Below are 16,183 nucleotides of genomic sequence, written 5' to 3' on the forward strand. Positions count from 1 at the left end.
ATATATATATATATATATATATATATTTATATTTATATTTATATATATGTCTGCCCACATCCAGCTCTCATCCTGATACATTTTCTGATCTTTCTGGAGAGGTCTACTGGTCTGGCCTACTGGAGGGCAGATTAGGGGGGTGTGGCCCATGAACTGATGAGTGAGTGTGACCCCCCCCTGGTCTAAAATAAAAGCCCCGTGTTAAGATAACCCTCTGCTGTTTCCATGCAGGTGGCCCTCTCCCCCTCGCCGCTCTGAGACTCCTGGTCCCCCCGATACGACTGGTCTCAGCAGCCATCTGGCACACCGTCCAGCAGAAAGTTGTGGCTGATTATGGGATGCTTGAGGAGTTTGTTTCCATGGTTACAGACATAGTTCCAGAGCTACTCACCACTCGCCAAAAGGCCCAACTTGTCCTGGGCCTCAGAGCACGGGTGAGGGATGTGGGTTTAAATCTGGAATATCTTGATAATAATATAACTTGTGATAAATAAACAGTGTCATCAGTTCTGCTGCTTTCAGAATTCTGCTAAAATACAACAAACTGCTTGTTGGAATTAAAACTAATGAAAGGAAATCATTTTCAACATTCTTTAAATGAACAAATTAAACATTGAATTGAACATAAAAGGCAGCACTGAAACAGAATGCCAGTTGCCTTTAAAGTGCCGTTGTTTGCTGATATTTTCTTTCAACTGACACAGAAAAATCTCTTTTGCGTTGTGTCTGCTGTGCTAGTTGATGGAGATGATAGCGATGATGAGGAAAAGCTGATATATTGTGCAGCCCTAATTTGAACACTGTGCCCTTTGTCACAGCTGTGAGGCTGCGTTGGTGTCTGAACTCTCGGAGATTGATATGCATTCAAGATAATTCTACTTTGCAATGACTCGTCACTAGGAAAATAGATTAATGATTTATAATATATGATAAAAAAAGATGTAAATGTAGTAAGGCGTACATATCTTATAGACTTGGCCTAAGTTGGCCAAACGAGACCTTTCTAAAGGAAGTGGTTTCTGGCCCCGGTTGCTCTGTGGTTGCAGCTGATCCTGGAGCTGTGTCAGAGTGAAGGTACAGCCGGCTGGGAGCTGCTTCAGCCACACCTGGACAGAGTGCACATGCTTAGCCAGGCATGGGCGATGGAGGTGAGTCTGATGAGTTGTCATTTATTATGACGTTGTATTAAAGTTGTCTTTAAAAATAACCATGCACCCAATCAGCACCAACTACCAGCCAAATGGTGGTTAGAGCTAGAGTGCGTATTTCCTGTCTCCCCAATGTGGAATTCTAAAGTAAAGACAACAACACTGTCGACACGTCTTAATGATAAAATCCTTCCGTGATCACGCACCGTCACCCCCCCCCCCCCCCCCCCCCCCCCCCCCCATTTGGTTGGTGGATGAAAAAGTCAGTTTTGAACCCTGCAGCTGACACTGTAATCTGCTCATTTCCTAATAATGCTCATGCCATGTTATGCAGGCTGGTGTTGCAAATGTGGAAGGGCGACACTCCAAATTTGTGGATCTAGTGTATAACTTGCTGAAAAATCCTGACGAAAGGGCCCGCTTCTTTCAGGTCAGTGTTCTTGTCGCACCTTTACATTTCAATCAAGATGAGTAGCTGACAGGTTATCCAGATTCACTGTTTCAATGACAGAGCATTGTCGACGTTAGCCTTCCGTTAACTGTGTATTTCTGTCCATGTCAACAATATATTCCAATGTAACTGTAATGTATACTGAATGAATGTAAACTGTGTGTCTCTACATATTGAAGTCAGACTATTGCCCTTGAATCTGGTCTCTTTGTCTAGAATCTTGTATTTCAGGTTCTTTGAGGACTTGTGTCACACTGTAGTTTTGGGATCTTATTATGACACCAGGTTTTGTCTTGACATGTCTTTCAGACGGTATTCCCTGAAGAGTTTGGTCCCACTTATGACGACGCACTTCACACCTTGGTGTGGATGTTTCTGTGCAGACTGGAACAGTTCCTTCCTCTTCAGACTTTCCAACAGGTTCCTAAAGAACAGACCTGAAGGGTCATATCGGTCATCACCAGTCTCGTACCAGAAAAGGCCTTTGGTAGAAGTTAAAGTCTCCTTTTAGACCATTATTTGAGTAGAGGTCTTAAAGTATCTGATATTTACTGTACTTGAGTATTTAGTACTTTAATTAAGAACTTTATTGTGTCTTCCTTATAAGCAGAATATTTAGGGTTTCCACACCTTCTGATACATCTACGATAAGAAAAACATTAATAGAATTTTCCTTTTTTATGTCACTCCAAAGTAAGAAAACCTTTTTTTCCAAATATTTTTATTACTAAGCTTTATTCCAAAAATCAATTTACAAAAATGTTATTGCCGTGCAGTGCTTCTTTTTCATACAAACATATTCAAGGAAGAAAAAAAAGAAACAACAGGAGGCCCTAACCCTGCCCACACCAACCCATCCCGGACTGAGACCAGGATTTGGCTTGTCCTGTAAGATCAGATCCCAAAAGGTGTCCAAAAGTCTTTTAGTTTGTCCTTCAGGATGAACCGGATCCTCTCAAGGTGGAGTGTGTCCATCATCTCCGAGTGTTGAGATTTTCATTTGCTTGGAGGCGCCGTTGAGCCCGTGTCAGTCTCTTCTCTTCATTGGAAGTCCCTGAACTGACTAAAACTGGATCTGGGACAATTTGTAATATTTATCACCTTAGACATGCAACTAAATATATCACTCAAGTAACCTTCTTGCAGCAAAGAACTTAAAGATTAAGTAAATTACCAACATGTGTGTCACATTTCTCACACAGAGGACAGATTGGGAAAAATGTATTGACGTCTTTCTTTGGAACAATGCAGCCTATGTTGGATTTGAACTGTATTAGACGATGACGTGCGTTAGTGAGCACTGCCTGCTATTTACGGTACACTGATATACATTTTAAAATGGCCCTTTATGTTAAAAAGCTTGCTGACCCCTGTTAGAGAAGTACATTTCTTTGACCATTTGTCCTTCCTTTCCTTTTTCCTTTTCTTCAGGTTGAGTCCACATTTGGCGAGGTATCCTCAGTTCTGGAGGAAGGTATGGACTCAGTGTCTCGTTGTGAAGAGGTCCGAACCCTGCTGCAGTATCATACAGGCCTCAGCCAGCTGGATCCCAATGGCAAGCCTTTCTACTTATTCTCATTCATTTCAATGACTCATGGTTTTATTTGTTGCAATTTGAATAATTAATGACACTTAACAGTGGGTGTTGACTTTTAGTCTATTTTATTAGGCTGGCTATCACCGGACCAAGCCCAGAGTGTTGGTCTGGGGGGTCTGCTCTGTATTGTCTCTGCACAAGAGGCGGGACCAACGGGCATAGTTCAAACAACTCTGTACGTAGTTGTACAGTCCTTCAACCAATCAGACCAACGATCCGGCCAACGTAGCGCACTCGGCTGCGCTACGGTGGCGTCTGGGGGCCGCCATGTTGAATGTAAACAAGAAGCTGCTTGGTCACTTCTCTATCGTCATGGTGTTAAACCCACCAATAGCACTCCAGGTGGATAAGCCAGTTTGGGATTGGTTCTCGAAAAATTGGGAACCGAAGCAGGAGAATTAAACGTGCAGGTCTCCAGACCGAGCTGCAGGGCAGAGTGGGCGGGGCTTACCCAGTCTACCCTTTTATTGCAATGTTTTTCTCTCTTTTCAGATGGGTCCGTGGATGGTGCCTTCATTTTTTCAGCTCTCAAACTCCCCTCTGTAGAAAGAACTACGAAAGACAAACTACAAACCAACATCTGGGATACTGTGCCGTCACGCACATCTGGGTTGGAGACGGAATCTTTAACACGGTCTCATACAGCACAGGTGAACACGGAAACAACCACAGAACATCAGACCAGTGAGATAACGGTCGATGCAACGAACAGGACTCCTGGTGGGAAAGGAACAGATGTGCTTTTAGAAGAGATAACAAGACATGAAGAAAATGTAAGCCTTCTTCAAAGCCAAGTGGAGGATGCTCCTCGCCTTCTAAAACAATGCCGTGTTCAGTTAAAAAGACTGGACACGCCTCTGTCTTTGCATTCTCGACCTGTGAGACAAAACCGAGGCATGAGGATGAAAAGCATTCTGTTGGAAGAGAAAAGAAGTCTCTGTGAAGATGCCTACGAACCAGCTTCTAGGAAAACCAAATCCTCCAACAGGGCTCCTTTACACGTCTCGGACCATGAGGAATCAAGCAGCTTGAGCAAAGACGAAGACTTGTGTATGGCTCCAATCAATATTTGCAGCGAAGACAACTCATGGTCTTACTACTCCGATGACGACTCTTGCCATAAGACTGCTACTAGTAGTAGTCTTAGTACATCTGATTCATGGTCCAACTATTCTGATGAGTCGTCCTTTGTGACTCCTGCCAGTAGTTCTACTGAAGGTGATTTGTTGTCAAAGGAGGGCCCGTCCTTCCTCAGTCCTAAGGATGTGTCGGCTACCAGAAGGAAGCCGGGTATCTCCAACATCAAAGCCAGCACGCCAAAGAAGCATCGAGAAGTCCAGTGTTTTATCTGTAGGAAGCAGGTGAATACAAGTCTGAGGGCTCACATGGAAACCCACTTCCCCACGGGGGATTACGCCTGCCCTCGATGCGACGCCAGGTTCAGAATCTTCTCATCTTTTAAGCTGCACTTAAACAGAACCTGCTTTGAGTACAGTCAGCAGCGCGTCGATCCGCAGAAGCCGGACGAGGCCATGAATCTCAACAAATGCGACAAATGCCAAGAGGCGTTCAGGTACAAACTTTCACTGCAACGGCACAAACTGACCCACAACGATCTCTACTGCAGTGTGTGTAGGAAGGTGTTACGGGACGCAGCGACGTTGGCAAGGCACAAGGCGTCTCACACCCTGTTTCAGTGTAGCCGCTGCGAGGAGGCCTTCTCTGTTTTTAAGCCCTTGCTCAGGCATTGCGAAAACATCCATAAAATAAGCAGGCCGTTTAAATGCAACCATTGTCCAAAAATTGTATCCAAGCTGCGCATCTTAATCGCACACGAGTGGAAACATACGGGTCACCTACCGTTCCAGTGCGCTCAGTGTGGCTTGAGATTCAAAAGTGACGGAGATCTTGTTTCCCACGACAGAGTCCACACGAGGGAGAAACCCTACCTGTGTGCTGAGTGCGGCAAGACTTTCTCCCAAAAGTCCAACCTGTTGCGCCACTTGAATTTGATCCACGGTGAGTCTCGAAATGAGAAGAAATATTCTTGCACGGAGTGTGAGAAATCCTTTAAAGAAAAAGGAGCCCTGAAAAAACACCAGAGGACCAAACACTTGAATGAGTTGTTCCGTCATCCGTGCCCGTACTGTGGAAAGATGCTCTCAGCGTCAACAATCGCCAGACATAAGTTAATCCATACGGGGGAGAAACCTTTCAAATGCACAGTGCCTGACTGTGACAAGTACTTCAGGTCAAACTGTGAAGTGAAGAAGCATGTCCTTATGCACCACAGTACAGAGAGACCATATAAATGTGATGTCTGTGGTAAGGGCTTTGTAAAAATGTGTTATCTCAACACACATGCTAAAATACACTCAGGACAGAAGCCATTTGTTTGCCAAATCTGCGGTAAAGCTTTCCCCAAGCTCTACAGCATGCAAAGACACCAAAAACTGGTACATACATTTGAAACGCATTAACCTTGCATGGTGTGAACACGGATCAAGTTCAACAACGCTATGTAACGTCCTTTTGAAGGTTAGTCCAAGAATAAGTCTTGGATCGGTCAAGTCTGATCTTGGTTAATCTTGGTTTCTGTTTTTCCTGACGTATACATTGAGAAACAGTGGCTTGAATAAATTGTAATGCCTTCATTTAATTAAAAAAATTAGGAAAAGCCAACCTTTTAGAACATCAATTTTCTTTGTGAATGAATAGTATATTAAAAACATATAAAAAAGATAATTCCAGAAATAACTGGCCTTTAAAAATAAAAATGTATGCCTGCCTCTATGGGAATTAAACATAGGGTGTTTACTTATGCCCCCTGTATTTTAACATAGGGGGGTGTATACTTATGCCCCCTGTATTGTAACATAGGGGGGTGTATACTTATGCCCCTGTATTTTAACGTGGGGGGGTGTATACTTATGCACCCTGTATTTTAAGGAAGAACATTTATTTATATACAATATATTATTTAATCACAAAGAAAATTTTGATTTTTCAAGTCATTTTAATAAAGCATTAAGATCAATTTCTAAGAGATGTTTATTTTATTCCTCTTTTTAATCAACTTTAGCATGGGGGTGTGAACTTATTCTAGCCACTGAAGAGATACTGCGTAAAATTCAATCATGTTGACTTTAAACTGTATTCTTCAACAAAGACGGCCAGAAAATATACTTCAATATCAAAATGACTTTTTTGATGAGATAAATGCTTGCCTCCAAATCTGCTTCCAGCAGTCTGTCGTGTTTGTGCTTTGTATTTGTAGTTCATTTCTAACAGTTTGATTTGTTTTCACTGGCCATACAATCATGTTTATCTGGTGACCCTGTATTAATAAAAATCCTAAATTAATCCACAATGTTGTAAAAATGAATCAAATATGAACAAGTACAGGGGCTGGGGATGCTTCAACGACACTGTATGCATTTATTCTCTGTGCTCAAAAATATTGCCAAACTATATATACACCTATATGTATTAATTTTCTTAGGTTTATAAACATATTATATATAAACACAGCCCTGCTGCTTTATTTAAATTTCACGAGCTCAAGTTTTGGAAAATGTTACCGTTGGGTCTAAATCTCCGCCCACCAGGCCGAAGTCTCTGGGAACGTAGTTTCAAAAGAAAATCTCAAAAGATTTTTTGAATTACAGTTACAGTGGGACGGCTCCGTTGGGAACTTATTGTCAAATATCTCAAGTCAGCTTTTAAGTCTTTAACGATGTAGAAGGGAACCGCTTAACCGCATAGCTCGGTCGGTAGAGCGGGCTCCTATACCCTGGTTCAGTCCTCGACGCCGCAGGCACGGGTTCGAGTCCAACCTCAGGCACCTTGCTGCTTTCTCTTCTCTTTGTCCTGTCGAATAAAGGCCTAAAAATGCCCTAAAAAAACAACGTAGGGTCCTATGTTACCGTCCCCCCCCTCAGTTTTGCAATTCTGTCCATGAATCTGTTTTTACAGAAACTATTAGGCTCTACATTAATGCTTACAGCAGTCTGCCCTCATAAAAATGACACTTGCTCTGCCACCAGACTAACTTGTATATCTCTTGATTTATAAACAAAAACACAAAGGATATAAAAAAAATATGATATGCTTCTTATGAAATATTAAATGTAATTAAATCCAACATATAGCAAGTGTGGGAGTAAAATAAAAAAAACACTTTTTAATTTAAAAATGGTGTACATTATATCAAAGAAAGAGAAAGACACTAAAAAGGAAGCTGTGGAACTCATCAAACCCCGCTGCTGTCTCGTCGGATTGTTTTTAGGGACGGAACGCAAGAACCGTTGACGCACAAAGATCTTCGGTCTCTTGAACACAACCACCTAGAAAATATTTAATTTGGTTTCGGTATAGCTACGGACAGTATTTCTCACACTGTAATGTCACTGCAGTGAGTACACAGGATGGACGGAGGTATCCCCGATTTACCTGGTGAGTATATTACTTAAACATTACATTTATATAAATGGTTACAGCCAGACGTAGCTAGCTACATGGCTAGGCCGCAACTCAGCCCGCGCGCGGGAATAGCACTGAAAAGTTAGTCAGTAAATAACGTCAAGTATAGTTGAGGTAGCTCACTACATAACACATTAAATGAAATTAACACAGCCAGTAATATAGCTCTGTTCGCCCTACCGTGGAAACCGGTAGCTAGGTTAATGTTAATGCTGGCGTTACTAGCTACATGAAGAGGCGGTTTGGGATACAAGCTAACGCTAGCCATGTCAGCTAACGCTAGCTAGCTAAACGAACGCTAGCTGAGTGTTTTAAGTACATATACTGACTTCCAGCGAACTGCGACAACACGTACACGTTCGCATGGAGTTTGTTACTCTATATACAATATATATGCGTGCCACTGCTTATCGTCGTCTAAGTTAACATGAGGTCAATGTAACGTTAGATCACGGAAATAAAAGGAGACGTGTCCGCTTCAAGAGCTTGGCATTGTTTTAAGTTACCATCACCTTACACCACAGTTTTGGGATCAGTTTATGGATTTATGATTGGTGCAACGCGATGATGAACAACACGCTAACGTTAGACGCTAGCTTCATAGATGTGTGCGGGTTTATTCGTGGCCTTGTTGCTCTGGGTTAATGATCACTGGAACGTTACTTCTAAACATAAAAAATAACCTTTTTGCACATACAGTTGAGCTGTGAGCTGTGGATTTGTTCGTACTTCTGGTGTTATGTCACTGAGCTAACATTAACCATCACATTCGTTGAAGAGGTAAAGCCCTTTAATGGGCCGCTTCACTTAAACAATATATTATTTTTGTAAACGTGATTTTCTCACAGTATTTTTTTTTCAGTTAGTTTTGATTTATTTACATATGGTTTGTAATATTCCCTGGGAAACTGGTTTTGTTACTCCAATAAACCTTTGAGTGAAAAAATAAATGTGAAAGTGTAAGCACTGGATACATTTCTGTTGGAGTACCCGTGGTGTTTTTATAAAGTGTATCAATCTGCGAAATAAGTCTGGATGTGATGTGATAGTGGTGCTATGTCATCCTTTTAAAAGTGTATTTCTGTGTGTGCAGGTCCCTCTCTTCCCCTGTCCACCCTGCGCCTCCTAATCCCCCCCATTCGGCTGGTCTCTGCAGCCATCTGGCAGACGGTGGAGCAGAAATTTGTGACGGATTATGGGCTGCTTGAGGAGTTTGTATTCATGGTGACGGAGATGGTTCCTCAACTTCTCTCCACGAGGCAGCGGGCCGAACTCATTTTGGGCCTCAGAGCACGGGTGAGGAAGAATTGAAGTTATTGTTTTGGAAAATAAATAAAATTAAACTAATTCTAAAATTTTTGGGGATAATAGCGCATTGCTGCAGCAATTGGTAGGTAAGGCAGTGTGATAACATAATGAAATTAACACAAACAAACTGGAATCTATTCAGCTCTATTGAAACTCTATATAATGAATTACATTTTTTTTAAAGCCAAATGACAAACATACCAAAGCCTAAAACATTTTAAGACGTGTAGACATACTCATATTGATACACAGTTTTAAACTAGTGAGCCTTTTTAATGTGCAAGATAATCAGCTACTTGTTATTCACAAACCAACCAACCAGAGTACACCATTAAATGACACCCGGTGACATCCAGCACCCCTCCTTTAGCGACTAGCGGCCTCTGCTTTTATGTCTACCTGTGTCTTAACAGTCAATCGGGAGCTTGTCTCGGTTTTGTTTTGCTTTAAGGAAAGACATTGCACCAGGACTGTATATAACTAAATCGCTCAGATAATATGTGTCAAACAGTTTCAGTCAGTGTGACAGTGACAGATAACCAGAGAAAAGGTCTTTACTCTGGACCCCGGGCTGCGGTCCAGTAGTCCTTTCATCTTAGGAAGTATCCTAACAGAGAGAAATGACCCGGAAGTATCTCGATGGCAGCCTTCATAGGAGCTAAAGGCCGGGAAAGATCTCCTTTAGCAGAGGATGCACGGCACCATCCTTTACGACCGGAGATAATGCATCCCACAATTCCTTGCAGCAGCAACATTAAAAGCAACTCATCAACATATGGCCATTCATATTTAGAACATTATGGTTCGCAGTTGCACCAGCAACCATTATCTTGTTGGCACTTTGCATATTTTCTGTTATAATTTTTTAATTTAAACAACTTATGGTATAACAACTCGTATGGTTTAATAAACTGGTTATTGCGAGCATTTTGCTCCTGTCTCGGACTCATAGTGGAACCTTACAGTGAGCATGTCTTTACAGAACTGTGAATGAATGGATCGCTGAATCCAAAGTTGCATAGTGCACCGACTATTGGTTTACCTTTTAACCCGGATTAGTGTTTGGCAGAAGTTCACCCATTTGCCCCTCAGTCGCTTATTTATATGTAATGTTTTTTTTGTTTTTTTTTGTAGTTACTACATATATGATTATTGATGTAAAAATATGAATATTTTGTAGAGTGTGCGGATCGTCTCTGATGACACACACACACACACACACATATATATATATATATATATATATATATATATATATATATATATATATACATACATACATACACACACACACACACATACGGCTTAAATCATCCACCCAAATGACTTCTTTTCACCTCCCCTCTACAGTCCCTGTATTGATGTAATGGTTTATTTAAATGATTAGAGAGGCATTATTATTACATGCCATGTCTTGTCTCTTTAAGACAAGTCATGGCATGTAATAATGTTGGACCACAGCTTTGGACCATGTTTTTTCCCTTCAGAATCACTTGTTGACTGTTGCTGCTCTCCTCTGATTGCAGCTGATTCTGGAGCTGTGTCGCTCTGAGGAGACCGCTGACCCCCACATTATTCAGCCACATCTGGACCGAATGCAGAACCTCAGATCTCTTTGGAACGTGGAGGTGAGTCAGAACCTGTAGTCAACATAAAATATCTGTTGCTTTATTTGGTGGTTGGGCTTTTGCATTGGATCACATTACTGTTATGGCAGTAGTGCTGAAGGGTATGTTCTGCCACTTTAAAACATATTTTTATTGCAGACCGAGCAGCCAGAGCAAGAAGCATCTGACTCGCATTTCATGGGCCTTGTCCAAAATCTACTAAGAGATCCCGAAGAGAGAAGAAACTTCTTCCAGGTAAGTTTTGGTGATTGATGGAGTTTATATTTGACAGAGAACTCTTTGTCTTACTTTGCCTGGTTTGCCCCGTATTTGAGAAGTCATGGTTTGTATGGACAGCTCAGATATTTGACATGTATAAATTTCTTTGTTCCCAGGATGTTTTCCCGGGAGACTTTGGCCCCACATATGACAAAGCAATCCAGACACTGATGTGGCTGTTTCTGTCCCGACTTGAAAAGCTTCTTCCCACCCAAACTCTCCAACAGGTAGACCCCAACTTCAATTACAAATAGGTTATCACACCCAGCAAGTTTCTACTTCTGTGTTTGATGATTTGTTTCTGCATGCGATTGTCCCAAGCACTGAAGGGCAAACTGTTTTTATTTAACTTAAGACACAGGCTTTCATTGCAGTGTGGTAAATCTCTTGAAAATGTCAGATGTTTGAGTGTATTTTGAAGTGCAGTGCTGTTGCCTCACATTAGTTTTCATCTTCTCTTTGTCAGATTGCGTCTCTGCTCGGCAATGCCTCCTCGGTCCTAAACGAGTGCATGGAGACTTTTGCTCAAACCGAAGAGCTCAAAACGTTGCTGGACACTCAGAAAGACCTTGGCCAATTACAGGACATTGGTGAGCTTATCAGGATTTAGCTAAGATATTCACAGAATATTATAGATACTCAGTGCTTTATCTTGGTCAAATTCTTTGAATCAACTCTTTCTCATTAGGCAAAGGTGTTTCAGTAGCAACATATGCATACAACATTATCCACTGGAATAGGTCTGAAGATGTTATAGGGCGTTTTTATGCGTAGTCTATTTATTTTATCATTTTAATACTTACTGTAATCTCCTCTTTACAGAATCTTACGTTGTTGACAGTGGCATCCTGTCAGCCCTCTGTCTCCCTCCCGTGGAAAGAGTTGTCATCGTCAATGAACAAACCGAAACGAGTGCAGAGAGTGGACTCATGTATACAGTGTGCACGGAGATGGAGGTGGAGTCTGAGAATAAAGAGGTGTACGTGGAGGGAACCGGGAACTCTGAAGAGTCTGTGCAGACCCAGTGGTTCGGTCTCGGCAGCGAGGTGAAAGCAGAAATGGACACGGTGGTGGTAGCAGATCCTGTGGAAGGCACCGTGGCCAGTGAGAGTGAAATGGCAGACGACCAATCAGGGACTCTGATCATTGGGGAGGACGGTCAGGTGTCCGTGCTTGAGGGCGTGGAGAAAAAGCCAAACAGACGCGGGAGGAAAAAGAAACGTCCCGTAGACGAGGACTATGAAGTGCAAAGCAAAACGAGACGCAAAGAAGAAGATCCAGACTATGACGTCTTGTGGGATAGACCCGTGCGAAAGAACCGCGGCCTCAAGATGAAACGATACCTGTCACAGTGGAGGAAATCGGGAAAGACACAGGGCAGTGAGACTGCCAACAGTACATCCCAGGATGCAACCAAGAGCAATGACTTGGACGATAGGACATGCAAAGTGTGCGGCAAGGTGGTGAGTCGTGCCAAGTTCTTAGAGCGTCACATGAACCGCCACTCGGAGGAGCTGCCCTTCTCTTGTCCTGTGTGTAAAAGGTTTTATAAGAGCCTGCGTTACCTGCAGCAACACAGATGTCCAAATCAGGCAAAGGCAAAGCCTGGCGGGAAAGCTAAGGTACAAGGGACTGCAGCCGATGAGGGTGAACCATCATCTGTGTCTGGGGATCCGAGTCTGGCAACCAATGAAGAGCAGCCGTCCGACAACACAGCCCAGGACCCCGATTACTCCCCCCCTGCAGACGGGAGGCCTTGCAAAGAAATGGGACAGAAAAGCCCGGAAGGCAACAAAAGCATGCTTGAAGGTCCGTTCTACTGTCCTCACTGCAGCGTTGAGTTTAAGTGCAAACAGACTTTTCGGTTCCATTTAAGAAACATTTGCTACAACGAGCAACAGGTGGATCCCGAGAAGCCTGAGGATGTAAAGCATTGTTTCAGGTGTAATGAATGTGACAAAGCATTCAAGTACAAATCAACGTTGGATTCCCACAAACAAACACACAACCCGCTCTACTGCGAGGTGTGCATGAAACTGGTCCGGGACTCGGAGGCATTGGCAATGCACAAAGAATCCCACACTCCGTTTCAGTGTAACCAGTGTGAGGAGAACTTCCCTGTGTTCAAGGCCCTTCATAAGCACTACATCGACGTCCACAATCCAACTGAGCCCTTCACCTGCACCCACTGTGAGACCACCTTTGGCAGTTTGAAGCGATTCATCCGACACGAGTGGAAACACACCGGCTACCAGCCGTTTCAGTGCGCTCATTGCAGCAAAAGATTCCGATCGTACTCTGACCTGGTGGAGCACCAGAAGAAACACACTAAAGCGTATCCCTTCCTCTGCTGGGAATGTGGCAAGAAGTTCCGGCACGGCGTGACGTTGACGAGGCACGTGGAGCGGGTGCATCACTCGGGGGAGCCTGTGATCGAGAAACCCACGCCGACCTTCACCTGCGCTCAGTGTGGCAAGACCTTCACTTCCAGACGGTGCCTTCTGAAACACGATAATTTCCACCACAAAGGGCTGCGCTTCCCATGCGAGCACTGTGGGAAGGGCTTCTTTGGCAAGGATGCTTTGGTGAGGCATACTTTGATTCACACGGGCGAAAGGCCTTTCAAGTGCGACGACTGCGATAAGTCTTTCCGATCCGCCGCAGAACTGAAGATCCACAGGAGATACCACACTGGGGAACGGCCGTTTAAGTGCAACATCTGTGAAAAGGGTTTTGTCCAGTCGTGCTTCCTGACCTTACACATGCGAACCCATACGGGGGAGAGACCGTATGTTTGTACGGTGTGTAGTAAGGGCTTTTCAAGCTTGCATGGCTTAAAACGACACAGGAGACTTGTTCATGCGTAGTTAATGTTAATATACAAATTGACATAGGTCAGAGGTCAGCATTAGGTGCACACCTGAACTTAAGGATTTCACTTGAGCAGTGTGGATGTTGACTGAGGTGGGGGGGGTTAAAACCAGGTTTTCCAGCCACATTGCTGTCTCTGTGGTTGTCATAGCTCAGAAGATTGGGAGCTGTGTAAATGTATAGTGCGTTATAAAAAATGTATTTTTTACAGAAATGTTTGCTGTAGTTACATAAGATTTGTATGTATAAATGATATACTCCATGATTCCTTTGGGAATTGATTTAATTTTCTTGAATAAATTGAACATTCAAATCCAAGTGTGTTACTCAGGAGGAAGTTCATTCAAATGATTTTTGAGCATATGCTTGCACATTGTTTCTTGTCAGCAAAAATTTGGGCTGGATATAACGCAGGAGGAAATGAATATGGTAACCATTAAATAGATATGGTTGTACATAATGCCATTTAATATTGAACCAATGTATATGAATGTTGCTGCTTAAAATTGGGGTTATTGAACTACATATCTGCAATGCTTAACCATGTGAAAGGAACGCTCTAATTGGTTTGAGCTATTATCTGGAACAGGGTGGAAAAGGTAACTGGTTGATTTCTATTTTTACTGACATATTGACATGTCACACTAGTGAAAGCGCAGGTGTAAATACCAAAATGAATGATTGCTAAATTCCATTTAGCTCCTCCAGTTACAGGGTACTAACACTCAAATAGTATGGGTCTGTTTGTGTTATTAGGAACCTCTGTTTTCCCCACTATAAGTCAAAATGTTCTGTATAAAGCCATACAGGTCTAAAAAATGATTAAGAGACTATTCTGAATTCTTCTTAAAGCATGGTCATCGTTACGTCTTTGGCTTCCATTTCAATAAGTGTGCAGACCTCCTTCAACTGATTAGAGGATCTGCTGAACTAAATCTTACACAACAGGACCAACAGAAAAACCACTGCTGTGGCCTTCACTATCCCCATGCTATAGCCAGCTAGAGGGCATCAACTGCTAATACCTTCATAAAAATAATTGGAATAAAAGAATGTTTTAAAACAAGATCCTATGAGCAGTGCTGAAATCATGCAACACTATAAAATAGTATTTTATCAATGAGAAGAAAAGAAGAGCCTAGCTGAGGTTTGCTGGCCTCAGTGACCTCTCCTCTGAGTTGGGTCTGCCTCGTCCTGGACTCAGTTCCACTGGGCCTACTGACACTTAGAAAATAAATGGCATTACATCGGTGAGGTCAAACGGCTTATTGTGCGTAATGTGGACAGACACTGAGATGCATGTTGTTCTGTATCTGCTGTGGCGCTGCCACTACTGTCTTGATTTCCACTTCAACATTAGACTTGTTTTTAATCTCTGCCATGGTGCATTCACAGTCCGGTCACCATTTGGGCATTTTCTTTTCCTGCTTATCCGAGATGATAAACCTCCAACAACAGAAGATTTTGTTCCGTCTACAGCGGGATAACCTGTAGTGATTGGACCATAGACCGTTAATATTAATATAATTAATTAATAATATCAATATATATACAGTCTATGCATTGGACATAGAATGACGTCGGGGGTGCATCTTGAGTCATTTTTATATTAATTTATGGGAGGAGGCAAGGCGGAATCAGTGGCTCGTTGTCACTGTCATGTTGATTGTGACGTATGAAGGAAAGGTGTGCGGGACCTGGCGTACGCCCGGTTTTATACATGCGAATATTTCTGTGCATAGGTACTTCTCAAGTTCTGGCCGTATGCCACCTTGTATGAAAGCTGAGCACTCTTTTATACATGAGGCCCCTGGAGAGGCATAAAGTCCCCCAACAGCAATGGGAAAGACTGGCGGAGAGCATAACATGATGCATGGAAGCTGTAATTGAAGATCAGGGTTATTCCATCAAATATTGATTTCTGAACCCTTCCTAAAAACACTGCACATTTTTGTCATTTTGACCAAACACATACATAAAAATATTAAACCCAGACGATCAGTAAAGTAATTCTCATCAACCAAACATGTTGAAAAAAGCTGTATATACGTTCAAACATCCAATCTAGTATTGATATTCAATTTATGTAATGCTGCCAATACCTTTATAATCAAGGCACATCTGTTCTGTCAAGTGACATTGAAGCACTAAATGAATAAATAACAAAAATGAATTGCCTAGTTGACGTTTCACAATTCCTTGTATGAATGATAGTGGTACGTTTATTGCGTATATTAGCCTACTGTCTTTTTCCCGTTATAGCGGATATTATGTGCACATTCAGCAGCTGTCAATATAGTCATAAATATAAGAATATCTGAAACCGCAAAAAGTGATCACCCCAGATGGGACTCGAACCCACAATCCCTGGCTTAGGAGGCCAGTGCCTTATCCATTAGGCCACTGGGGCTACGTGTTATAGTGAAGTGGGTTATTCGAA

General features: G+C 42.5%; 2 protein-coding genes and 1 non-coding gene across 3 annotated transcripts; 2 read left to right on the forward strand and 1 right to left on the reverse strand.

The window, feature by feature from the left end:
• The first annotated feature begins 185 nt into the window (after nt 1-185).
• On the forward strand, nt 186-5,832 carry LOC117936630 (zinc finger protein 572-like). Its single transcript, XM_034859887.1, has 6 exons — nt 186-434; nt 1,047-1,148; nt 1,483-1,578; nt 1,909-2,019; nt 3,031-3,154; nt 3,689-5,832. The coding sequence occupies exons 1-6, from the start codon at nt 339-341 to the stop codon at nt 5,674-5,676; spliced, it is 2,517 nt and encodes an 838-aa protein (XP_034715778.1). The 5' UTR covers nt 186-338; the 3' UTR covers nt 5,677-5,832.
• A 1,618-nt stretch (nt 5,833-7,450) lies between these two features.
• LOC117936629 (zinc finger protein 135-like) lies at nt 7,451-14,061 on the forward strand. The gene is made up of 7 exons (XM_034859886.1): nt 7,451-7,651; nt 8,772-8,974; nt 10,513-10,614; nt 10,753-10,848; nt 10,989-11,099; nt 11,339-11,462; nt 11,695-14,061. The coding sequence occupies exons 1-7, from the start codon at nt 7,624-7,626 to the stop codon at nt 13,737-13,739; spliced, it is 2,709 nt and encodes a 902-aa protein (XP_034715777.1). The 5' UTR covers nt 7,451-7,623; the 3' UTR covers nt 13,740-14,061.
• A 2,019-nt stretch (nt 14,062-16,080) lies between these two features.
• Nucleotides 16,081-16,153, reverse strand: trnar-ccu. The gene has a single exon. It is a non-coding gene; the product is annotated as a tRNA-Arg (tRNA).
• Nucleotides 16,154-16,183: the final 30 nt, after the last annotated feature.

This window comes from Etheostoma cragini, chromosome 21 (assembly GCF_013103735.1).
Source record: "Etheostoma cragini isolate CJK2018 chromosome 21, CSU_Ecrag_1.0, whole genome shotgun sequence".
Lineage (NCBI taxonomy): Eukaryota > Metazoa > Chordata > Actinopteri > Perciformes > Percidae > Etheostoma > Etheostoma cragini.